The following is a 25,741-nucleotide window of genomic DNA, read 5'->3' as shown; positions in this document are numbered from 1 at the left end:
ATTATGTCAAGAAAGGCCAAACGAACAGTGTAGCACCAAGCAAGTGGTCTAATCAACACATGGTAGGTAAGGGCTAAAGAAGGAGAGAGAACCGTAGCCTGTCTGGACTGAAGGGTCTTTCTCAAAAAGGAGGACTATAAGGTTATCTTGTTGGATGGAAAGGTCCCTGGGTGGCGCACACAGTTGCCCTCAACTATTGACATAAAGGTTGGAAGTCTGAACCCACCCAGTGGTGCCCTGGAAGAAAGGCCTCCTGATCTGCTTTCGGTAAAGACTAAAGCCAAAAAAAAAAAAAGCACCCTATCAAGCAGTTCTACTCTGTAACACATGGGGTCACCATGAGCTAGGAGCAACTTGCCGGCAACAGGTTTGGTTTGGTTTTTGTCTGAGAGATAGACAAATTGAGAGGGAATTTAGCGCAAGCCACAAAGAAAACTACAGGTGTGGAATTGGTCACACACCTAAGCCTTGTTCTCACACCCATGTAATTACACTAATCCCCCAGAAGTAACTTTTTACCAGTATTTCCCAGAGTGTGTTCTGTAGGAGAGGCAACACACCACATATACACACAAAAATTTAATAAATTGGAATTTTGGGGGGTTAATAGATTTCTCTGGAGCCCTAGTTAAGTGGTTAAGAGCTGGGCTGCTAACCAAAAGTTGGCAGTTCAAATCCACCAGCTGCTCCTTGGAAACCCAATGGGGAAGTTCTACTCTGTCCTATAGGGCCTCTACAAGTCAGAATCACTCCACGGCAACAGTTTTGTGTGTGTGTGTGTCTGTGTGTCTGTGTGTCTGTGTGTGTCTGTGTGAATAAGTCTCTTTATTGCAGAATTTTTCAGAACTCAAGAGTACATTTGTAAATCTATCCCAAATACTTAGGCCATGGATCCTTTTTTCCCAAGAGTATCAAATAACTAGTATTTTGAGAAGCATCAGTTTAAACCTTCCTGGTATTGCTAGTGGATAGAAAAGGCCAGCCAACCCATGGAGAGCAACTCAGTGGAAATTACCCAACTAAAACAATGGTCAGGCCCTGAAACTGTACCTTCAGACCAGCCAAAATCTGATGCTGACAAGGGGGAAAACAGTGATACAAACAGTTAAAAGCTAGGTATGGCTAATTAAAAAAAAAAAAAAAAAAAAAAGCTACTACTTGTTGTTTCTGTATGTCCTGTGCTAAAACTTCACCTCCCTCCAATCATTACAAAGGCAGTTCTAAAATCATTTTCATTTTACAGCTAAGAAAGCTGAGGCATAAAGAGACACTTTGCTCAAGGTCACACAGCCATTAGATCACACATCAGCTTACATCTGATACACAGGTAAATTAGTAACAGACATCTTATGTTGATTTAAGAAAAAAAAAAACCTGTTGCCGTCGAGTCAGTTCTGACTCATAATAACCCTATAGAACAGAGTAGAACTGTCCCACAGGGTTTCCAAGGAGAGGCTGGTGGATTTGAACTGTTGACCTTTTGGTTAGCAGCCAAGCTCTTAACCACTGCATCGCTATACAGGAAACCAAATATTAACCATAAAAAGCCTGACCCAAACTGCAAAAGCCTGCCAGAAACTGCTCTACAGCAATGTAAATTTGTCTTATCCTGCTAGAAAACGATAATCGTCAAACCCTTACCTCCTAATTTAAATCTCAGAAAGCCTCATGACTGCAGGTGGGTACCAAACCCAGTGCTGTCGAGTCGATTCCGACTCATGGTGACCCTATAGGACAGAGTAGAACTGCCCCCTAGAGTTTCCAAGGAGTGCCTGGCGGATTCGAACCGCTAACCCTTTGGGTAGCAGCCGTAGCACTTAACAACTACGCCACCAGAGGGCCTAATTACTAACAGCAGGCCAGAAGTAAATTGATGTCAGTTGACCCCAATAAAAGTGGGAAGGCAGAGTTTATGAAAACACATTAACATTAGCCAATAGTTGCTATTCTGTATATCTCTTTATAAGCCTCTTTGTGCCTAGCTTCTTCGAACCATTTCCTTTTTCTAGAATCAAAATGGTCTCCCTATAATGCATATAGAATAACTGTTCAGAATAAGCCTGATGTTCAAATTTGAGGGAGTTTTGATTATTTTTAACATATCCAATTAGGAATATAACTCCAAGAGTCCTAAAAAAAAATCGCAGCCCGGAGCAGAAACCAATCCCAGGAGGTGGCTAGGATTTGATTTTATTTACTCAAAAGGAAGAACCAATAAGTCTTGGGGCTTGGGCAAAAACTCAGAAGCAGGCGGTTCTACTGAAACTAGGAAAAATCCGAAACCGGGCTGAAGGTAGAGCTAGCTAACCACAGGAAACAACAGAAGCATTTGAAGGTCAACACAACACAGTTTAGAGACAGTTACCAACCATGACTTTTCCTGTCAGCAGCAGCTGGAACGCGCGGTTGTTTCCTGTGTCTGGCCAACAGCAAACTCCGGTTCCTGTGAAAACTCACCGTTGAAATAGCTGAAACCATTTGTTGCTGCTGGTTTACTTACCACAGTAGGTGTACCAAACACTTAAATCGGAGGAGTTGCAGACCCAACGTTGCTCCCCGGGTTCGGGAAAGATGGAAGAAAAGAGGGTGGAAAAAAGCACAAATGGGAACATGACTGAATTATCTCCAAAACTTTAAAAGTGAAAGGAAGATTGGTAACTAATCATCAGACTCTTCTCTTGCTGTAAGCGGAAAAGATTTAGTCATCAGTCATGTGATTTCTGAGTTCCTATTTGACCATTTCCTCTTTTTGTGTGTGTGCACATGTGTGTTTTAATTATTTGAGCACTTCCTGTGGTGGAAGAAATGAAAGCTTATTAGAATTTGCTCTTTTTGAACACTTGATGCAAATGAAAGTGACTGGAGCTTTAAAACAAAACAAAACATTTCCCAGTCAACAGTAACAAAACCAGTCCTAGGTCTCCTGTAGAGTCTCAACGGTGCTCCTTTTCCAATTGCAATACTATTCTCTCCAAGAATTCTTTATACAACAACTTCTCACGGTCCAGAAACCTGGATCTAGAGAGCTGAACTGAACAGTCTCATGCAAACTATTTCTGCTCAGCAACAGGTTTAGCCACAGGGCAGGGTAAGGCTGGATAAGACCCCAGACATGGGACACTTGCTGTAGTGTGCTCTGAGGGTGTGGAATTTATCAGTCGTCTGCCCCTATAGGGTCACTATGAGTCGGAATCGGAATCCGCTTGACGGCTGCCCCTACCAGCTTTAAGAATGTACTCATCTACAGCAAATACAGCCCAAGGCAATGTTTTGAGTCCTCATAATGGCCATTATTTTGTATGCAATATGCATTTCATTTCAAACCTTTCACTCCATTTTAGAAAAGTAGCTGATCCTTTATATGCTTTGCTACTTGAAATTCCTTTATAGGATATAGTTTTGAGGTTAAAAAAATTAGTAGCCAAAAATGGCATAACTCTATATCTAGTTGGGGCCTAAAAATCGAAAGTTAAGAGGAAATTAATCATATGATGGTAAAAGGTACAGATCTGTGCCAGCCACTCTTCCATTTCTAAAAAAGGCAAAAACCTAGAATGTAGTCTCAAAATATCATTGCCAACTAAAAGGAACCAGGACTCCTTGGGGAAACAGCTGATTCCATGTCTGGGGCAGAATATGTATAAGATGAGCCTAGAACATTTTATCATATTAGATAGCCAATTCGAAGAGGGCCCCATTGACCAAAGATGGGTGTATCAGTTTCCTATTGCTGCTGTAACAAACTTAGTGGCTTAATACAATGCAAATATATTCTCTTATCAAGTCCCCGAGAGCCAAAATACGACCTTTAGTATATCCCACCTGAATTTAGACGTCAACTCAAGAATAGATTTGACGCATTGAACACTAATGACCGAAGACCAAACAAGAAATGACATCAAGGATATCAGACGTGAAGAAAGCAAGAGGTAATTGAAAAGAAAGAAAAGACCAAGACGGGTGTCAGAGGAGACTCTGAAACTTGCTCTCGAACGTTGAGCAGCTAAAGCAAAAGGAAGAAATGATGAAGTAAAATAACTGAACACAAGATTTCAAAGGGTGGCTTGAGAAGACAAAGTAAAGTATTATAAGGACATGTGCAAAGAGCTGGAGATGGAAAACCAAAAGGGAAGAACACGCTCAGCGTTTCTCAAGCTAAAAGAACTGAAGAAAAAATTCAAGCCTCAAGTTTCGATAGTGAAGGATTCCACGGGGAAAATATTAAATGACACAGGAAGCATCAAAAGAAGATGGAAGGAATACACAGGGTCATTATACCAAAAAGAATTAGTCGAGGTTCAACCATTTCAAGAGGTAGCATATGATCAGGATCCGATGGTACTGAAGGAAGAAGTCCAAGCTGCACTGAAGGCTTTGGCAAAAACAAGGCTCTAGGAATTGACAGAATATTAATTGAGGTGTTTCACCAAAAGGATGCAGCGCTGGAAGTGCTCACTCGTCTATGCCAAGAAATTTGAAAGACAGCTACCTGGCCAACGGACTGGAAGAGATCCATATTTATGCCTATTCCCAAGAAAGGTGATCCAACTGAATGCAGAACTTATAGGACAATATCATTAATACCACACACAAGCAAAATTTTGCTGAAGATCATTCAAAAGCGGCTGTAGCAGTATATTGACAGGGAACTGCCAGAAATTCAAGCCGGATACAGAAGAGGACGTGGAACCAGGGATATCATTGCTGATGTCAGATGGATCCTGGCTGAAAGCAGAGAATACCAGAAGGATGTTTATCTGTGTCTTATTGACTACAAGGCATGCAACTGTGGGGATCATAACAAATTATGGATAACATTGCGAAGAATGCGAATTCCAAAACAATTGTGCTCATGAGGAACCTGCACATAGATCAAGAGGCAGATGTTCAGACAGAACAAGGGGATGCCGAGTGGTTTAAAGTCAGGAAAGGTGTGCATCAAGGTTATATCCTTTCACCACGCCTACTCAATCTGTTTTGGAATCGACTTGATTGCAGTGGGTTTGGTTTTGGGTCTTATTCAACCTGTATGCTGAGCAAATAATCCAAAAGGCTAGACTATATGAAGAAGAACCGGGCATCAGGATTGGAGGAAAACTCATTAACAACCTGCGTTATACAGATGACACAACCTTGCTTGCTGGAAGTGAAGAGGACTTGAAGCACTTACTAATAAAGACCACAGCCTTCAGCATGGATTACACCTCAACATAAAGAAAACAAAAGTCCTCACAACTGGACCAATAAGCAACATCATGATAAACAGAGAAAAGATTGAAGTTGTCCAGGATTTCATTGTACTTGGCTCCACAATCAACACCCTTGGAAGCAGAAGTCAAGAAATCAAAAGACGCATTGCATTGGGTAAATCTGCTGCAAAATACCTCTTTAAAGTGCTGAAAAACAAAGATGTCACCTTGAAGACTAAGGTGCACCTGACCCAAGCCATGGTATTTTCAATTGCATCATATGCATGTGAAAGCTGGACAATGAATACAGAAGACCAAAGAAGAACTGATGCCTTTGAATTGTGGTGCTGGCAAAGAATATTGAATATACCATGGACTGCCAAAAGAATGAACTAATCTGTCTTGGAAGAAGTACAACCAGAATGCTCCTTAGAATCAAGGATGGTGAGACTGCGTCTTACATACTTCGGACATGTTGTCGGGAGGGATAGTCCGTGGAGAAGGACATCAGGGTCAGTGGAAAAGAGGAAGACCCTCAACGAGATGGATTGACGCAGTGGCTGCAACAATAGGCTAAAGCATAAGAACAATTGTAAGAATGGCGCAGGACTGGGCAGTGTTTCGTTCTGTGGTACGTAGGGTCGCTATGAGTCAGAATCAACTCAATTGCGCCTAACAACAACAAATTCTTTTATACCTCTGGAGGTCAGAAGTCAAAAATGAGTTTCACTAAAGTTATCAGAGCTGGTTACTTCTAGAGACTCAGGGGAGAATTTTTTCCTTTCCTTTATCAGCTTTTAGTGGCCACCTACATTCCCTGTCTTATAGTCCGTTCCTCCTTCTTCAAGGCACATCATTCCAATCTCTACTTCCACCATCCTATCACCTTTTCCTCTAATCTCTTGTCTCTCTCTTACGAGGACTCCTGTAATTAATTACACTGATCTACTAGTATAATCCAGGATAATCTTCCCACCTCAAGATCCTTAACTTAATCACATCTGCAAAGTTCCTTTTGCCATATAAGGGGCCAGAGATTTAAACACGAACATCTTGGGGGGCCATTATCCAGCCTACCACAGTGGTGGTGCGGTGGTTAAGAGCTATGGCCGCTAACCAAAAAAAGATCGGCAGTTCAAATCCACCAGCTACTCCTTGGAAACCCTATGGGGCAGTTCTACTCTGTCCTATAGGGTCACTATTCGGAATCTACTCAACAGCAATGGGTTAATAATAACTGCAATGAATTAAGACGCACCGAATACGTTTAAATTCACAAGCACACAGTAATTTTTTAAAAGTCTAATTGGTCATTGTCAGATGATCTTAGGAAACCTATCCTATTTTGAAAACTGATAAATAAAGGGAGAGAATCAAGCATTTATCCTGACTTTTCTACACAAATTGAACTATTAAGCAATCAAACAGTAGAGAGGGGAAAGTTTTTCTTACTTTCTTGTACTCTTCTACCTATAGAAGTATTCCACCTGATAAATAAAAAAGGGATAATAGAATACAACCATTTTGCAACACCTAGTGAATTAACTAAAAAAAAAACAAAAATTTTTTTGTTGTTGTTTTTAGTGAATCAGGCAATCTAGGCATTGAGCCTCCAGGGTTGCTATCATCACAAAGAGAAAGATAAAAAGACCTCTGAACCTCCCGATGGAGGAACATCGTGGTAGCTCGTCTCCAAGATACTCCCAATGATCCTTAAAAAAAATTGTGTAGTCCCCTCCCACAGTGAATGAAGCTGACTGTGTAACCAATAAAATATTGTATGATAACAGGGTAGTCATAAAATGTATTGTGGCTTTCAGCTTGCTCTCCTTTGGATCACCTGCTCTGGGAGAAACAAGCAGCCCTAAAGAGTGATCCACATAGTGAGAAACTGAGGCCTCCAGCCAAAAGCCAGCACCAACTTGGCTGTTGTGACCCCTCTTGGAAGCATGTCCTCCTGCCTCAGTCAAGCCTTTAGATAGCAGCAACACAAGCATCTTGGCTACTGCCTCATCCGATACCCTGAGCTAGAACCTCCCAGCTAAGCCACTCCTGAATACCTCACCTATACTCATTGTGCAATACTATAAATGTTTATTGTTGTTTTAAACCTCTAAGTTCTTAGGGTAATTTGTTATTAAGCAATAGGTAGCTAAAACAAACAATATCATCTATGAAGTAGCCTTGTCCAGAGTAATCAAGCCTGAATCTCAGAAAGCCTCAAGATACAACTACAAATTTACTGGAGATACAGAAGTCAGAGGAACACGTTAAACAATACCATAGGAATGCAATCAGAAAAGTCTAGATCATAAGATCTAAAGAACAAACAACTCAAGTTTCTTCATTTGCGAGGAAAACACACACACACAGAGTAAAGAAATAGAGGGCCCATAGATCGGAAGAGTCTTAAAAGACATTTCAAAATCGCAATGCGTAAACCATATTTGGATGGTGAAATGGTTGTGTGTCAGTGGTCTGGCTGTTATGATGTAGTTTGGCAGCTATGTAATGATATAATCATCTGTATGATGAGCTCTGATATAATCACCTCCATGATAAGATTGGCTATGAAGCAGCCAATCCGCTGAAAAGGAGTTTCCTTGGAGGTGTGGCCTGCATCCAATATATCTGGACTTTCTGGCAAAGCTTGCTGGCTTTTGCTCTGCTTTGGATCCTGCATTCAGCTTGTCATCATCTGACCTCCGGTTCTTGAAACTTGAGCCTGCGGCCTGCTGTCTTACCTGATGATCTTGGATTCATCAGCCTCTGCAGCCTGTGAGCCAGAAGCCTGCCATCTGACCTGCCAATTTGGGGTTTGTCAGCCCCTTCAGGTACATGAGTGAGGAGAAGCCTCCAGCCTGGCACCTGACCTGCAGACTTGGAACTTTCCAGGCTCTACAACCATGTGAGCCAATTCCTTGATGGAAATCTGTCTCTCTCTCTCTAAATATACATATATATACATACACATATATATATATACACACACACACTGTGATGGTTAAGATTGTGTGTCAGCTTGGTTGGGCCATGATTCTCAGTGTTTATATGTGATCACTCCCATGATGGGATCTGCTGTGAGTAGCCAATCAGTTGAAAGGGAGTTTTCTTGGGGGTGTGGCCTCCATCCGAATATAAGCAGACGTTCTGCCTTTTTGCTCACTCTGGATCCTGCAGCTGCCTCCTGTTCACCTGACCTCAGGTTCTTGGGACTTGAGCTATCAGCTTATCTGCTGATCTTAGGATTCATCCATTTTCACAGCCTGCGAGCAAAGCCCTGCTCTCCAACCTGCTGATCTTGGGTTCCCCAGCTCCTACAGCTATGTGAATCAGGAGAAGCCTCTATCCTTATGCACAGACTTGGGATGTTCCAGCCTCTACAATCCCATGAGCCATTTCTTTGATATAAATCTCTCAGTATATATTTATACAATTTACTGGTTTTGCTTCTCTAGAGACCCAGCCTAATATATATATATGTTAAAAAAAAAAAAAAAAAAAAAAACCCGTTGCTGTCGAGTTGATTTCAACTCATAGTGACCCTATAGCTGCCTCATAGAGTTTCCAAGGAGCACCTGGTAGAGCAATGGACTGCTTTTGTGTGGCCATTCTCTCCATGGTCTTGTAACTCCTACCCAAGTGACTGGGTGGGACTGTGCAAATAGGATAATTGTGGCCCACCAAAGGGACTGGCCAGTTTTGCCATTCCAGACGTGGGAAAAAGAGGATCCTACCACCATCAAGGAAGAACAGCCAGGAGCAGAAAGCACATCCTTTGGACCTGAGATCCCTACCCTGAGAAGTTCCTGAAACCAGGAGACAGAGAGAGAACTGTAACCCTGAAAACAGGAAGTGGCAGGAGAGACCGGCAGATCACACAGTGGGCTTCCTGGCCCAAGAAGCTAGAAAGCTGAGTGCCCGGGGTGCCTCAGGGCACTTACTGGCAGGGGCTAAAAGAGCTTTGTAACACTTGCCTGAGCAGGGCTGAGGCCCAGGGACAGAGAGAGAGGTACGCTTGCAAGCATAGCTGAAAATGGGCTGTCCTGATGGAAGAACTGTATCCCAAGTGTCCCAACCTGAATTGGAACCTATTACTTCCCTAATAAACCCCATTAACCATGAGTATTATCTGTGAGTTCTGTGTGGCCATTGTAATGAGTTATTAAGCCCAACAGAGAAATAGAGAGCACTGTGGGAGGTGCGGTTGGTTTCAGAATTGGTAAAGATGGTGGAGAGAGAAGGCATGTCTGATCTCCACCTCAGAGGACTCAGCCTTGGGCTATTGATCTTCATTCTCCTTCTCCCTTGTGAAGTTAGGTCAGATGCCGCCCCTACGCCATTTGTACAGTAGAACCCAGCCTAAGACAGACCTTGACCCAAAATATTTTTAAAAATTATGTAACGATTGAAAATTTGAACATATTGAATATTTGATAACATCAGGAATGTTTTTAGGATATAATGGATGATACTGTGGTTATGTTTTTTAAGATGTCCTTATCTTGAACAGTTACAAAATTAGATATTTAAGAAAGGATTGTTAGGATGTCTGCATTACTTAGGAGGAACAGGCAGGGAGGGCGGGACATGAGTTCAGAGTCAGCACTCAAGGAATAAGGGAGGGACTTCTGAGAGTCTATTTGGCTTTTTTTAATGAAGGGTGGGCTCTAAGTCTCAGGTTAAAGGAGGCTGATGGCAAACACTTTTCTGCTTCAAGCTGTGCCCTGTGAATAAGCTTCTAGCAGCCTCAGACTCAAACGATCCTTCCCTACAAACTAGTGATGCCCTGCAGCTTCCCCGGCACCCTCCCTCATACACACACGAGATGTGAAGATTAAGTTCGCCATCATGGCTGGCCATAGGAGACGTCAGGCAGCTCCATAAACACTGGGTGTTTTTTTCTTAACCGTGACTCTGGCAAGCAGCACAGTACCTGACACACTGTTGTTGTTAGGTGCTGTTGAGTCGATTCCGACTCATAGCGACCCTATGCACAACAGAACAAAACAATGCCCAGTCCTGCACCATCCTTAAAATTGTTGTTATGCTTGAGCTCATTGTTGCAGCCACCGTGTCAATCCACCTCATTCAGGGTCTTCCTCTTTTCCGCTAGCCCTGTACTTTGCCAAGCATGACATCCTTCTCCAGGGACTGATCCCTCCTGACAACATGTCCGAAGTATGTAGGACGCAGTCTCACTATCCTTGCTTCTAAGGAGCATTCGGTCGGAAGAAGTACAACCAGAATGGCACGCTCCAGGCACTCAAAAAAAAAAAAACCTAATGATATAAATAGCACAGTTTGTCGCCTATTCCTTCCAAATGGCTGAAAATCTTTCACAAGAATAAACTTTCCGTTTACAATTAGAGGTGCAAAGCTTAAAATCCAAGTGCTTGGCAAAGTTCGAATAAAATTACTGTTTTATAAAGGTACTGTCCATCTATTTAGTACAAACGACTTTTCTACTCTGATAGGGAACACCAAGAAGAGGGCAAATAGAGGGACAAATGGGACCACTGACACTACTTAGATCACCATTTCCCCTAACCACACGTTCAATTGCACGTGAACATTCTTACTATTCAGACAGAGCCCCTACAGTGCTGTATTAAAAATCATGTTTTCTTGCCTAGCTTCCTCTTCCACAGTGCTGTATTGAAAAATTCTGTTTCCTTTGTTAGGCTTGTCCCTTCCCCCCTGCTTTGCATTTGAATCCTGCTTTTCCTTGGAGGTAATTTGTAAACCCTGTTGCACCAACATTTTTTTTGGTGTTGTTGCACTCACATAGTAAGATTAAGACTGTTGCTGATTTAACTTGTATGATGTCCCTACTTGTAAACCCCTTTAAAAGTAACTTGCCTGCCCACCCTTGGCCAGCAGTCTTGGCAGCAGCTGCTCCAACTGACTCTTTTTTCTTATACAACAAAATAAAGGTACCTTTCCTGTTCTCCTACCTCAAGGTCTTGTTTATTGGCCAATACGAGTCATGTCACGCAAGAACCTGGAGTTTCCACCTGGTAACACTATGGGCAACCGTGCCAGAGGAATTAGGCAAAAACTTGTATTGTGAACCAAAGCAGACAGATTAATATTACTTCCCGTAATTTGTAAATTAAAAAAAATGTTTTTTAATGTGGGAAAAGATAGTATCTATAGTTAGAAAAAATCCAAACACTAAGAAAAAGCTAACTCTCCAGTTTACTTCTGACTTACGATCCCCTGGCTTAGAGGCAACCACGCTTACTATATACAGCGTTTATAAAATTATCCAGGTATACACCAGCATGTACATACATATTCATGTACTTTTTTAAAAAGAAATAGAATAACGTATGCTTTGCTTTTCAAATACAGCCTATTTTATTGTAAACGATCATCATTCACTGAAAATTAATTCTAAGGTCTGTTTGATACAGTTTCCAAGTGTTTTAGCAATCAGACACTGACAGATACAAAAGTAATGGCAATTTTATTATTGTACATTGAAAGATAAATCACAGGTAAGCACAGACATACAAATGATAGACTCACTTCTCATCTCTTAGCTGTTCCTTTTCACTAGCTTCTTCCATACCGAAAGTGAACGGGTTTGTCATAACCCATTAGATGGTTATAGTCTTCAGGGTTTGGAAAGAGCGCTGGATTAACAAATAATGATTTTGTTTTAGCATAAAATGTGGTAAACGCATCTGTGCTGTTTACAATCTTTACATCATTCCGGTGAAACTCTGTACTTGTTTCTGACAGCACAAAATTATAAGTAATGGCTTTATAAGTGTCTGTTGTGGCCTCATGATACAACCGGATGACATAGGCGCTTGTAATCAAGTAAGACAGCACTGGAATGATTGTTGCAAGACCTATGATGCCACAACATAAGATTTGCAAAGGCCGACTTCCAAGTACAATATTACTTTGTGTCAAAATATATGACAGAGAAACAACAATGAACGTATTTGTAAAATAAGAGAAACACGTCACACCTAAACGGGAGGAAAAAAAAAAAGAAGGAGGTTAATACTTTTACACATTTTATAAAAGAATCAACCTGTTCTACTAGCTTTTCTGCCTTTTTTCTTACTATATTGTCATCAAAAAACAATAAAACCAAAACACATATACAGTTCTTATTACAGGCTGTTTTAGGCACTTCATACTTTTATTCATCAGAAAAAGCCTGATGAGGCACATATGTAATTATCATTACCATCGCACCCATCTAACAGATGAGAAAAATGAGGCACTCATCCAACATCCTAACAAATGACAGAAAGGGGACTCAAGCCCAGGCAATTTGGCTCTAAAGCCCATGACACTGCCCATTACAAAGCACTGCCTCTCTAGGCAGGAAACTGCTTTAGGGTTAAATGGCTCCTAGCTCAGTTCCCCCAATAAAAGATTTTATTCAAAGACCTTTATTAATACCATAAAGATGATTCATCCGCAGACCATCAAATAAAACTTCCTATTAACAAGCACTTCCACATATCTAACATACAATAATCAAACATGGGAACTTTATCAGGCTAAGTGCCAAGGACTGAAACAACAAATCCCCACAAAAATACCACCAGTGGCTAAAAAATATATGGGAAAAGTATTCGGTGTCTCTAGCAAGGAACAACACTCAATTTAAAATTAGAAAGATTAAAAATAAATGAATTAAAATTTAATTTTCCTTAGTTTTAACTTACAATTTTAACATGATCCCCCAAAAAATATATGTATTTTTTTACACAGACAAGTTGAGTATAAAACTTATTTAGAAGAAAAAGCAAAAACAAAAAGAGAGCAACAAGGGGGTAGTTAGCCCTCCCAAATATTAAAACATAACATAAAGCCTTTATTATTAAAACAATATGGTACCATTATACAAATAAAACAGACAGATCAATGGAACAAAATCCAACTGCAATAAACTCAATTGCATATGGAAATTTAGTATGTGATAAAAGTAAAATGTAAAACCAGTGGGGAAAGATAGACTTTTTAATACTTGATGTTGGGACAACTGGGTAGCCATATAGAAAAAGATGAAATTCATTTCATCCATCACACCATAAACTAGAAATACTCCAAATAGCCTAGAGATTTAAATGTAAAAAGCGAGATCACAGAGCTACCAGAAGAAAATATTCATGAAGTCCTTTACAATCTGGGAGTGGAAACTTTTCAATTTATGATTCAAAATACAGAAGCAATTAGATAGAAAGGCTGATAAATCTGACATTAAAAATATGCACAAAGACAAAGACATCATAAAGTAAAAAGACAAATGAGAAACTAGAAAAAAAATTGGCAACTCCTATCACAAAAGGTTCATATCCCAAATATATAAAACGTTTCTAGAATATGAGAGAAAAAGACTAACCACTCTTTTAAGAAAAAAAAAAATGAAACCCACAGCCGTCGAATGGATTCCAACTCATAGCAACCCTATAGGACAGAAGAGAACTGCCCGATAGAGTTTCCAAGAAGTGCCTGGTGGATTCGAACTGCTGACCTCTCGGTTAGCAGCCGTAGCACTTAACTACTACGCCACCAGTGTTTCCAAACCACTCTATACATATTCACAAACATATGACAGCTATGAGCAGATAGTTCATAGAAATAGAAATGCACACGGCCCTTAAAGAGATGAAATAATGCTAAACCTCCTTTATAAAAAGCGTAAGAGTAAAACTACAATAAGTGTTGTAGGTTGATTTGTATCCCCCAAAAGGATAGGTTCGATCGAGTCCTAGCCCTGGTTTATCAGTGAATTTGACAGTATTTGGAAACAGCATATTTGCAGATGTAATTAAGTTCACAAGAGGTCATACTGGCATAGGGTGGCCCTAATTTGAGATGACTGGTGTTCTTCTAAGGAAGAGACAACAGGATGGAGACACAGAAAGGGAAGACAGCCATGTACAAATGGAGGCAGAGATTGGAGTTAGGAGGGAAAAGCCAAGGAATGCATGGGCTACCAGAAGCTGGAAGAAACAAGGATCTTCCCCTTGAGCCTTCAGAGCGAGCATGGCCCTGCTAATATACTGAATTCTGACTTCTAGTCTCCAGAATTATGAGAGACTAGAAATTTCTGTTGTTTTTAGCCACCCACGTTGTGGTACTTTGTTATGGCAGCTGTATGAAAATCATAGTTAGGTACTGTTTTTCACACAAATTGGCAAAAACTCAGAAGTCTGATAACATATTCTGTTGGTGAGATTATGGCAAAGCAGACAGTAACAGAAAATACTGTAACTGCTAAGGAGGAAAAATTTGGCTACATCTAGCAAAACTACATCTGTATTTATGCTCTAACCCCAGCAATCCTACCTCTAAGAATCTATATCAAAGATACGCAGGTAAAAATATGAAATGACGTATGGGTGAAAATATTCATTACAGCACTACTCCTACTGAAAACTACCCAGATGGCCATCGATTGAGGACTAGATGAATAAATTATGGCAGGTGTACACAATGGAATACTGTGAAGCTGTTAAAAGGGACAAGAAAGAGCTTTCTGTATTGTTATGGAGTCATCTCCAGAGTATGATGTTAAGTGAAAAGTGAAGGTGCAGAGCAGTGTATATAGTATGTTACCATTTACCTAAGAAAGAGCAGTAAGGAATAAACACATTCTCTCTCATATTCTCTCTCACACACACACACATCCCAAAATAAAAACAGTAATCCATAGAAACATAAGGTAGAGGGTAAGCGAAGGAGAAGGAACTTTATTAAAACTGATTTTTTTAAAAAATCAACCATTATTCTGCCTTTCTTATAAAACTCATATCCTGGAGTACCAAATAGTCGATGAGTGTTTTTTGTTTTTTTTTTTTTTAATAGAATTCCAGCTACAAAATGGAGAAGGAATGAGAGAAAATCACCATCTTGCAACCCTTTATGAAATAATGCACCTAGACAATGATCATCAATTGTTTAAACATTAGGTGAAAGGCTGATGGGTCAGGCCGACAATACCTGAAACCATGAGCAATTATGCAACCTGATGTGATGCACAGGAAGTACAACACACCATCCATGGACGATTCCTGCCCCAAAACTAGAATTATGCCCTTTGGCTCAGTAATCCCACTTCTGAGACTTTATCCTTAAAAAAAAAAAAAAAAAGTAACCATTTGTAGGTTAAAAGTTATTTATCGTAATGTTTCTTATAATACTCAAATGCTAGGAATAGCTGAAATGTCCAACAATAGGGTAAATGATTAAATTTTAACATTTATATGCTGGAGTATTATATAACAATCAACAATGATGTGTAAAAAAACATTTTGAAAACACTGGGAAATACTTTTGATACAATGCTGAAAGGAAAAAGATCAATATACAGATTTATATGCTCAAAAAAAAAATGCAGAGAAAAAGAACTAGAAAGAAATAAGCCAAAGTATCTACCTCTGCATGGTAGAATTATGGACAATTTTTTTCCTGCCTATTTATACTTTTCTATTGTTTTTTAATCAAAAACCACATACTACTTTGCTAATTGGGCAGAAAAACATTTTAAGGTGTAATCTTATTCAACCAGGATAATAAATTATTTTAAGTAAATGCTGCACTAGAGTATATTTGAATACACTCAAATTAATAGAAAATGGCTAACATATGCGGTACCACTGGGGAATCAAAAAAGCTTCCAGGTTTAAGGTTTAATTCTCTACCTTGCATCAGTAATTTCAAAATATTTCCTTCCTTCCTCCCACAGGCAGTTGCTATGACACTGGAACTCATGGGTTACAATGAGGATCAAGTTGTCTCCTGTGTAAAAAGCTGGAACTCCTCAGCCCTTCCAAACTCCATCTTTTTTTCCCATTACTCTTGTTACCTTGTAGCGAGTTGAACTGTGTCCTCCCCAAAACTCGTACCTACCCCGAACCTCTGAATGTGGCCTTATTTGGAAACAGTGTCTTTGCAGATGCAATTAAGGTAAGGATGGAGATGAGATCATACTGGATTAGGGTGGGCCCTAAATCCAATGAGAGTCTTTATAAATAGAGACAAGGACACACAGAGACAGAGACAAACGCCAGTGAACTCGGAGGCAGAGATTGGAATGATGCAGCTACAAGCCAAGAAACACCAAGAACTGCCAGAGCACCAGAAGCTGGGAGAAGAAAGGGAGGATTCTCCCCCAGGACCTTCAAAGGGAGCATGGCCTTTCGGCTACTAGCCTCCACAACTGTGAAAGAATCCATTTTTGCTGTTTTAAGCCACCAAATTTACGGTACTTTGTTACGGCAGCTCTTGGAAAATAATACGCACATATACTTTCATTTTGCCTAGAGCTACGTGCTATTTTCTAAACACATATTCTGGGCTTTCCCACCTTTTCATCTTTGCTCATGCTACTTCTGTGCCTGGGATGGCCTTCTTTCACATCTCTTCATGTTTAAATTCCACTCATCTTAAAACGATGAAATGCCATCCTGATGAAGACCTTTCTGTACTATCTCTTTCTTTCTTTAATCTGAAAATAATGTCTTTTCTGAAATCAAATCCACTTTCTAATATTATAAATGATTTATTACGATTATTTTGATGTATTCATCTCATCTTTCCAACCAGACTCTAAGATCCTGAAGGGCAAGATCTGAAGGGCTTTATCTCTGAATAACATCTCTCCCCCAAAGCCCCTGGCACAATGCACAGCACTTATCAGGTAATTATTTGTTGTTGAATTAACAACGGCTATCAACTAAAAGGCCCTTCAATTGTCTTTAGGACCCATTTGATAGTTTAGAGAACTTTCAAGACTGATACCTCTATCTTAATGTCTCTCCCTCAGCTCTACATAGAAAAAGTGTAGGATAATCCCTGATATAGAATGATTTTCTACTAATTATAATATTGAAAAAATTCAAACATTAAATTCCTCTACAAATTACAATTATAGAATTTTGAATACCATGGACAGTTATACTCTTCCACACATATTACATACTACCCATATCAAAATTACATGTACTCTTTTATATTTATATGCTTCTTCTGTCCAGATGAAGTCAAGTAAGAACAAGAAATAAATTGATTTAAGCCTTCCTTATATTTGAAGGAATGGTCTGTGTTCAGGTGGAAGGGTGCCTTGGGGGTCACCGTTAAAACACGTCTCAGTGGCATAAATCCAGGTAACCCAGGCCTGATACGGGACACCAAGTTCAACAGTCTGCTCGTATATTGTCTTCTGAAGAAATTTCTAAGCACCCAAAATCGATTATTCCAATAACTCTACTCACTGGTGATTACAATGAGTCTTTATTCTTTAAGAACTTCTCAATTCGCTAAAATTGTACTTTAAACATACCTATTTAAACTTGAGAACTTACAGGCTTCCAGAGTAAATTTTAGATGATTGCTTAACATCAGCATCATCAAAAACACAAATGCAAACGTGGGTGCTGAAACCTTATGGCCATACTTGATTATAAAACAATCCTCCGTGTTTCAGGTTACTGTTTTTTTTAGATTATAAAAAGGAAACACAACCTCAGGGAACTTAACAAATCACATACCTCCCTAAGTTCTTCCGACCTTCCTTACTAAATTATTCCTTACCAAATACTAAATTGGAAACCCTGGTGGTGTAGTGGTTAGGGGCTACAGCTGCTAACCAAAAAGTCGGCAGTTCAAAACCACCAGGCGCTCCTTAGAAACCCTGTGGGGCAATTCTACTCTGTCCTATAGGGTCACTATGAGTCGGAATCAACTCCATGGCAATGGGCTTTTTTTTTTTTTAATACTAAATTACAATCTAAAAAAGTGCTTTAACTCGGAGATATTTAATATGCTATCTTTCTTTTCCATGATCTAACTCGATACCACCTGGAAAACCCACTAAAATGTTGAAAATTCTAAGATTACCTTAAAAATACATAAAACATATTTTGTTTAATTACAAAAATACTCCGCGCTCATTTTATTCCTCTACCCTACTTCCCAAAGATAACGACTCTTAAGAGGTGGTTTCTGTCCATTTTTTTCCTTTGCATATTCAAACATTACTGAAATATACAATTTTTTGGTTTTGTTTTGCTGTTCAACATTTCGACAGAGAGGTGACCACAGTATGGAAACTCATGGAAAATTTATGTGATCTTTGTGAATCCCCAACCATAAGCTCACAAAGTTATAACGAAGCCTTCAGAAATCTTTTTAAACCTCCAAAAAATGCAAAGGTCTCAATCTCTACATCTTACTAACAGGTACCAAGAATAAGAAATTATAATCTAATTTTTCCAGTGCCTTATAATTGTTGTCGCTAAGCCTCATAATTAAGACAGGTTAAAAGTGGTTTTTGTTTTTTTTTTTTTTTTTAAATAATACACTAATAGGTAACGTATGCTAAGTATATTTTTTACAATTAAAAGAAAAGTAGATACCCCTACTCCTGATTACTCACCAAATACTGCTCGGGCCTGATGCCCAGTGTAAATCAGCCTTCCATCTTCTGATTTTTCAAGTTGTGCATGTAAGCATCGAACGCATCCTTCCCAACAGACAGGTTTCTATTGAAACAGACACCGTTATAATGTGAGTACACAAGTAATTTGCATTTGAGACCAACGATAAAATTTAAAAAAAAAAAATTTTTTTTTTAACGCAGAGTAGAAAACAGCTTGTCATATGAGGTGACACAGTTAATTCTCCCAAATAATCTATCCAAAACCCATAACCGTAGAGTCAGTTCTGACTCACTGGGATCCCATAGGGCTTCTGAGGCTGTAAATCTCTACAGGAGACTGCCACATCTTTATCCCACAGAGCCGCTGTGGTTTGGAACCACTGACCTTTCAGTTAGCAGTAGATCACTTAACCACTGCGTCATCAGGCCTCTTTAACTAATCTACCAAAACCCAAAACCAAACCCAGTGCTGCCAAGTCCATTCTGACTCATAGCGACCCTATAGCGAACTAAACAAATCACGCTGGCTAAGAGAACGGTTTTTCTCAATTCCAGCCACAAGTAGAAATGTGCTGAGTTGGAGTTTGAAGACCTAGGTTTGAATCCCAACTCTTCAGCTTTTTAGATCTAGTGTAATCTTAAATAATTTAATACTTTAAATAGTTCCCTCTATTCTGCTGTTAAATGAGGACACTGCTCTCATAGGATTGTTTTAAAGACTTAAATGCATTATCTTTTCAAAATAAAATAAAAATAAAAGAACACTCTGCAGAGTATTATTTACTTAAAGTCCAGACAATTTTCAATACTTCTAAAATAAATATACCATAACTAGTACTAAAAAAAAAGAAGAGCAACAAAAATTTCCCTATAGATCTTGTAAATACTTTACACCTTATTTCTCTTAATCGTTTACAAAAAAATCTTACTTGAGATCTCTTATCAAATTTCGCAAAGAGTTCCCAGAAAGTCAGAAAACGAATTTCACAGTGCACACTTCGAAATGTAAATGGCTTGATTAATTCCTTTATGCTGAAATTTAATTGCATTCCAATTTCATTTTATGCATTTCTTTCAACGTTCGATCAGGTTTGCCAATCCTGACATTTTACAGGGCAGGATCAGGAGATAATTTCTTCAAATTAAAGTGGATGGGTTAACGTTCACATCCCTTCCTTCCCAGAGGACAAAACCCAAAACAAATCAAACCCACTACGACCGCAGAGGAGAAACGATTCCTAAAAACAGACCCATCTAATAAAAAATATAATAGACTAAAAGTCTGTCTCCAGGTTCTACATGCAATTTCTTTGCAAATTAACCCTTCCCCACTTCTGCTCAAGGGTAGAAAAGGGGAATAAACCCGGCCATGATGAGCCCGCACTATTTGGAATCCACTGGGAAAGTCACCACGTTCCCACGTGCACTTCTAGACTCTAGACTCGCTGGCGCTGTGATCCCCGGAGTTGTTCAGACCTGTTCCCGGGGCCGAGGCCTGCTACTTCTGCGAGCCGGCAGAGTTGCTTCTGCACTGCGGCCATGGGGCAGGCGGGGGCAGAGACCGTAGGTTGCAAACAGCGGCGGGGTGTTCCCTCAGACTCGACGCTACGCCCCCCCGACCCCACCCCCACCCCCGACCCCACCCCCACCCCACGCCCGCCAAAAACACCACCCCGCCCCCGCCCCCGCCCCCCCCACCCCACCCCCACCCCCACCCCGGCGCGCTCGCCCTCCGACCGCCAACCTGCGCTGGCGCCGGAAGCCCTGCGCGCCCGCAGCGAACCGGCGCCAAGGGACCGCTGCAGGACGCCACCCATAAAGCAGCCGCCTTGGGGTCTCGGAACGCAGCAGACGCCCACGGCGCCGCCCTCTTCCCAGCGAGCCGCAGACCAGTCGCCCACCGGCCACCCAATTGCAGAAGTAGCATCCCGCGCGTGAGAAGAGACCCCGGCGGCCAAGCAGCTGGAGCCCACCCCTCCCCGCACCGCACCCTGCGCTAGCCGCGCACGCCCCGCCCCCAGAGGCCCGCTAGGCGGGACTGGCGGCACGCGCGTGCGCAGGATATGTGGCCTTCCTGCAACCTTCCGTCTCCAAGTGCTGTCCCTGAAGGCTGAGAACGGGGCCGTCATGCAGTCACCCGAGAGCCTGAAAATGTCCAGACTACACGTGGCTCCCCTTCTCCGAGAATTTATTGCCCTTCGACCGTCCTACGAGGTCGCTATGAGTCGAAAATCAACTCGATGGTACCTAACAACAATAACTTGACATTGTATTGGGGACAAAGCCTTGACGCCAGGGTTAAATCATTCACTATTGTGGATGTCATTTTCTAGGCCCCTAAAAATCGTTTCCTTTGCGGAAAATGATTCTAGCCTTTTGGCACATAAAAAAAATCCATTGCCTTCGAGTCAATTCTGAGTAGAACTGCCCCACAGGGTTTCCAAGGAGCGCCTGGTGGATTCAAACTGCCAACCTTTTAGTTAGCAGCCATAGCACTTAACCACTATGCCACCAGGGTTTCCAAGCCTATTGGCACAGAAGGTGTAATACTTTTTTATGATACAATTTCAACAAAAACGCATGGCGAGTTATCCCATCGTCGGGTTGGTATAAGGAGGCCTGCTGGTGCCGTGGTTAAGCCTTCCGCTAACTAAATGATTTGTGTGCAACCTACCAGTGGCTCCACAGGAGAAAGATGTGGCAATCTCCAACTATCTGCTTCCGGAAAGATTACAGCCTCAGAAACTCTATGGGGCAGTTCTACTTTATCCTATAGGGTCAACAGATATCAGCATGACTCCACCTCGAGGGGTTGGGTTGGGTTGGGTTTGGGCTTGTAGAAAACAAATGGAAGTTGTTCATGTAATGTTGGTAACTCATAAACTCATTGCTGACTCCTAGAGACCCTATAGGACAGAGTAGAACTGCCCCCATAGGGTTTCCAAGGAGCAGCTGGTGGATTTGAACTGCCGGCGTTTTGGTTAGCAGCCAAGCTCTTAATCACTGGGCCACCAGGGCTTCATAATGTTGGTATCTGTTATCCAATCTGTCTTTGAGAATCATTCTTCAGTACACACGTTTGTTCATTTACTTCTTAAAGAGGTATTCAGCGCCTAATGCCAAGCACTATTCTCGGAGCTCAGCTGCTAACCAAATAGTCGGCAGTTTGAATCTACCAGCCGCTCCTCGGAAACGCTATGAGGCAGTTCTACTCTGTTCTACAGGGTAGCTATAGTCGGAATTGACTCGTCAGCAACCGGTTTGGTTTTTTTGGTTTTGGTATTCTAGGAGCAGAGGATACAAAGATGCTAGAAAAAAACTGGGAATCCACAGTGCTCGTTTTGTAATGGAGGAAATAAACCTAAAGGTAGAACATGATGCTGTAGTATATTTAAGATATACAAAATGCTACAGAAGTCTAAAGAGGGCATGATTAATTTGGCCACCAATGATGAAAAGATGTTACATTCAACTGAGTCTTGAAGGATAAGCATCCAAGTAGTGGGGACACACTTTTGTTTACTACTACTTCAGAGCTATGACTGTTTTTGACTTGGCACGTTATTTGTATAAGAGAGGAACACATTTATATCCTAACACAATTCCCTTGATAATGCCCAAATACTGTCTACTTTTTTCTGGATAAAATGAAATTACTTCTTTATAAATAGCTTTATTTTCTTGGAGTTATTTTCTACTTACATTTTTAAAACTTTTGTTTTTAAAAACTTGTGGCAATTCCCTGTGGATGGACTGCTGAAGCCATTTCAAATTCAGAAACATTTTACTTGCCTGTGATATTAATGATCTTGTTCAATAATTTCTGCATTCTGTTGTATCACCCCTCTTTGGAATAGGCACAAATATGGATCTCTTCCAATTAGCTGCCCGCGTAGCTGTCTTCCATTTCTTGGCATAGACAAGCGAGCTATTCCAGCACTGCATTCATTTGTTGAAACATCTCAGTTGGTATTCCGTCAATACCTGGAGCCTTGTTTGGTTTTTGTTTTTTTTTTTGCCAATGCCTTCAGTGCACTTTGGACTTCTTTAATACCATCAGTTCTTAAATGGCTATCCTAAAATGGTTGAATGTTGACCAGTTCTTTTGGTACAGTGACTCTGTGTATTCCTTCTATCTTCTTTTGATGCTTCCTTGTATCTTGTCCATTAAAAAAACCAAACCTGTTGCCATGGAGTTGATTCCAACTCATAAATTACCCTATAGGACAGAGTAGAACTGCCCGTGGGGTTTCCAAGGAGTGGCTGGTGGATTGGAACAGCTGACTTTGGTTAGCAGCCAAGCTCCTAACCACTGCACCACCATTTTCCCCATAGGATCCTTTAATATAGCTACTCGAGGCTTGAATTTTTCTTCAGTTCTTTCAGCTTGAGAAATGCGGAGCATGTTCTTCCATTTTGGTTTTCTAACTCCACATCTTTGCATATTTCAATACTTTGTCTTCTCAAGCCACCTTTTGAAATCTTCTGTTCAGCTCTTCTACTTTTCATTTCTTCCATTAACTTTTACTACTCCACGTTCAAGAGCAAGTTTCAGAGTCTCTTCTGACATCCATTTTGGTCTTTTGTTTCTTTCCTGTCTTCTTAATGACCTTTTGCTTTCTTCACGTATGATGTCCTTGATGTCATCCCACAAGTCTTCTGATCTTTGGTCATTAGTGTTCAATGTGTCAAAGCTATTCTTGAGATGTCTCTAAATTCAGGTGAGATAAACCCTAGGTCATATTTTGGCTCTTGTAAATTTGTTTTAATGTTCTTCAGCTTCAGCTTAAACTTGCATATGAGCAATTGATGGTCTGTTCTGCAGTCAGCCTCTGGTCTCGTCCTGACTGATGATATTGAGCTTTTCCATCATCTCTTTCCACAGATGTAGTCGATTTGATTCCTGTGTATTACATCCGGCGAGGTCCACCTGTATAGTTGCTGCTTATGTTGTTGAAAAAGGCGTTTGCAATGAAAGACTCGTTGGTCTTGCACAGTTCCACCATGCGATATCAGGGCATTGTTCAGTAACGCAATGAGAAAAAGAGGAAGACAGAAAAGAAGAAAAAGTACTTTCTGAACTAAAAGGAGGAAGGATATGACTGGAAATGTTTCTGTAGCCTTGTCTTCTACACCCCACTGCCTTTCCTCCCACCAAACTGTAACTCTCAGATACCATTACAACCAAGCAACTTTGGTGATGATTTGTGCAAAGGCTTTGAAAGATTAACCCAAGACAGTTTGTTCCCTTTTTGCAATTGATTGTAAAAAAGCCATACATGTCATCTGCCACATCAACTAAAAATGCCTTTCAGACAAAAGTCATTTATTCCACAAACACTTGTCTGTATGATTTTGCCTTTGTTGATATGTTACAGTGCCTAATTGAACAACTTGTAATGGCGTTTGGGCCTTACATTCCCTTCGTGCCACAGTCCCCGAGCACAGCAAAGGATGAACTTTATTTAGCTGTTTCAGCCTTTCTGGAAAGGCGCCTGAGTTTAACCACAAGAAAGCAAGTAAAAAGGAGGAAGGCAGGGTGAAGGCAGAGGAGGCTTGGAGTGAGAAAGATGGCCCCAGAACTGAGTAGTGGTGGCAGTCGCCTGGACTTCTGTGAGTGAGCTCCGAATGGAGAACTGAGCCACTCCGGAGTTGGGAAGGAAGGGCCCCCACTGCGGGCGTGGAGGGCGTGGTTAGTTGTCAGTAAACACTTAACAGTACCGGGAAGAGAGGAAATGAGGCCAGGTGTTTGCGCGAGCAGTTCTGATGTTCTTGCACATCACTGCAACTTTTCACAAAGGACAGAGGCCACTTCATAAAGAGCACGATCTTCTTAGGATACAAACCGCACTTTTCAATCCTTCCTCTGAAGACAGCTCCCCCATCTCCAGACGACCCACAAACCAGAGGCAGGGACGACCTCTAAAACCCCCGAAATCTTAACAGGGGACGTGAGAAACGACAAGTCCCAGGATGCAGTGACGTCTCAAGCCAAACGCCCACACTACCGTCCGGTGAAACTACATGTCCCAGAATGCTGTGTTGCCTCGGGCCCCGAGCGCCTCCTTAATAAGGATGCTGTTCCTTCAGAAATCCGAGCCGGATCGGCGCTGCATGCCGGGACTCAGAAGACCCAGAATCGTATTGGCTGAGATTTGGCAGTGAATGCCATTCCCCTAGGCTTGTTTGAGGTGATGTGGGGGGAAGGGCAGGGACGCTGGGCACTTCCGCCAGACGGAAGCCGGCTACAGACTCACTGCCTCCCGCCTTACCAGGTACTAATCTCCCGCCCGTTGGCACAAGCGACTGTGCACTGGCGGAAGTAATTCCTCCAGCTGCCCCGGAACCCACGGCGGTAGGCTGCTGGGGTGGGGGGGCGGCCCTGGAATAGGGGCTGTGGCGGTGCGCGGGGGCCCGGCTGCGGTGGCTGCGGTGGCTACGTTGGCTACGGGACTGGCGAGTGAGTCTTGGGCTGGAATGGAAACGATGCTCCGGGACCACGTGGAGGAGGAGGGTGACTTGTACGGGACGCACTATCAACCCCACTTCCCACCCCTTCCCATTTGGGCGGGGAAGAAACGGAAGCTCTTAACCTCCCCAGGCCTTCCCAGCTCCTAGTTTGGGGGAGGGGAGAAGAGGGCGGCGGGACCTTTCCTGGCGCCTTTCGGTGGGCTTGGAAAGGGATGGAAGGAGGGGCTGTGGCCGACGAGACTGGCCCTTCTCTGGACTGAGCGCAGGGAGGGTGGAGTTAGGAGCACGGCAGCCCAGTCGCTTTTCCATTTTGCATTCCCGTGTGCACTCAGATTCCTTCTTTTCTTGGAATCACTCCCTGGTCCCAGAGAAGGGCCCTAGCTCCTTCCAGCTGAGGGATCACGAGAAGTTTACCTTCTGGGCAACTCGTTCCTTAGAAGCCAGGATGGTACGACTACATCTCACATGCTTTGGACATGTTATCAGGAGGGATCAGTCCCCGGAGAAGGATATCATGCTGGTAAAGTAGAAAGTCATCAAAAAAGAGGAAGACCCTCAACAAGATGGATTGACACAGTGGCTGCAACAATGGTCTCAAGCATAACGATCGTGAAGACGGCACAGAATCAGGCAGTGTTCCATTCTCTTCTACAAGCGGTTGCTA

At 41.7% G+C, this 25,741-nt stretch overlaps 2 protein-coding genes across 5 annotated transcripts in view; both read right to left on the bottom strand.

Moving 5' to 3' along the window:
• LY96 (lymphocyte antigen 96) overlaps window positions 1-2,699 on the bottom strand; it is a 32,996-nt gene extending 30,297 nt beyond the window's left edge. For 2 of the 4 annotated variants that reach the window (XM_023545810.2, XM_064267855.1), the window contains exon 1: window positions 2,501-2,613. Coding sequence is in view for 2 of the 4 variants with exons in the window: in XM_003408350.4 (XP_003408398.1) it covers window positions 2,501-2,612 (112 nt within the window). In the remaining 2 variants the exon portion in view is untranslated. Of the gene's footprint in view, window positions 1-2,369 lie in introns of all 4 variants that reach the window. The other 2 variants (XM_003408350.4, XM_010588357.3) reach the window with 2 other exon arrangements.
• An 8,829-nt stretch (window positions 2,700-11,528) lies between these two features.
• Window positions 11,529-20,578, bottom strand: LOC100656288 (transmembrane protein 70, mitochondrial). Its single transcript, XM_064267857.1, is given in 4 exon segments — window positions 11,529-11,780; window positions 11,782-12,175; window positions 18,604-18,709; window positions 20,351-20,578. Coding segments are annotated over 4 exon segments (744 nt in total). The 5' UTR covers window positions 20,534-20,578; the 3' UTR covers window positions 11,529-11,719.
• Between the last annotated feature and the right edge of the window lie 5,163 nt (window positions 20,579-25,741).

This window comes from Loxodonta africana, chromosome 14 (genome assembly GCF_030014295.1).
Source record: "Loxodonta africana isolate mLoxAfr1 chromosome 14, mLoxAfr1.hap2, whole genome shotgun sequence".
Lineage (NCBI taxonomy): Eukaryota > Metazoa > Chordata > Mammalia > Proboscidea > Elephantidae > Loxodonta > Loxodonta africana.
The sequence above is the reverse complement of the archived record's forward strand: the minus strand, read 5'-3'. Positions and strand labels throughout refer to the sequence as shown.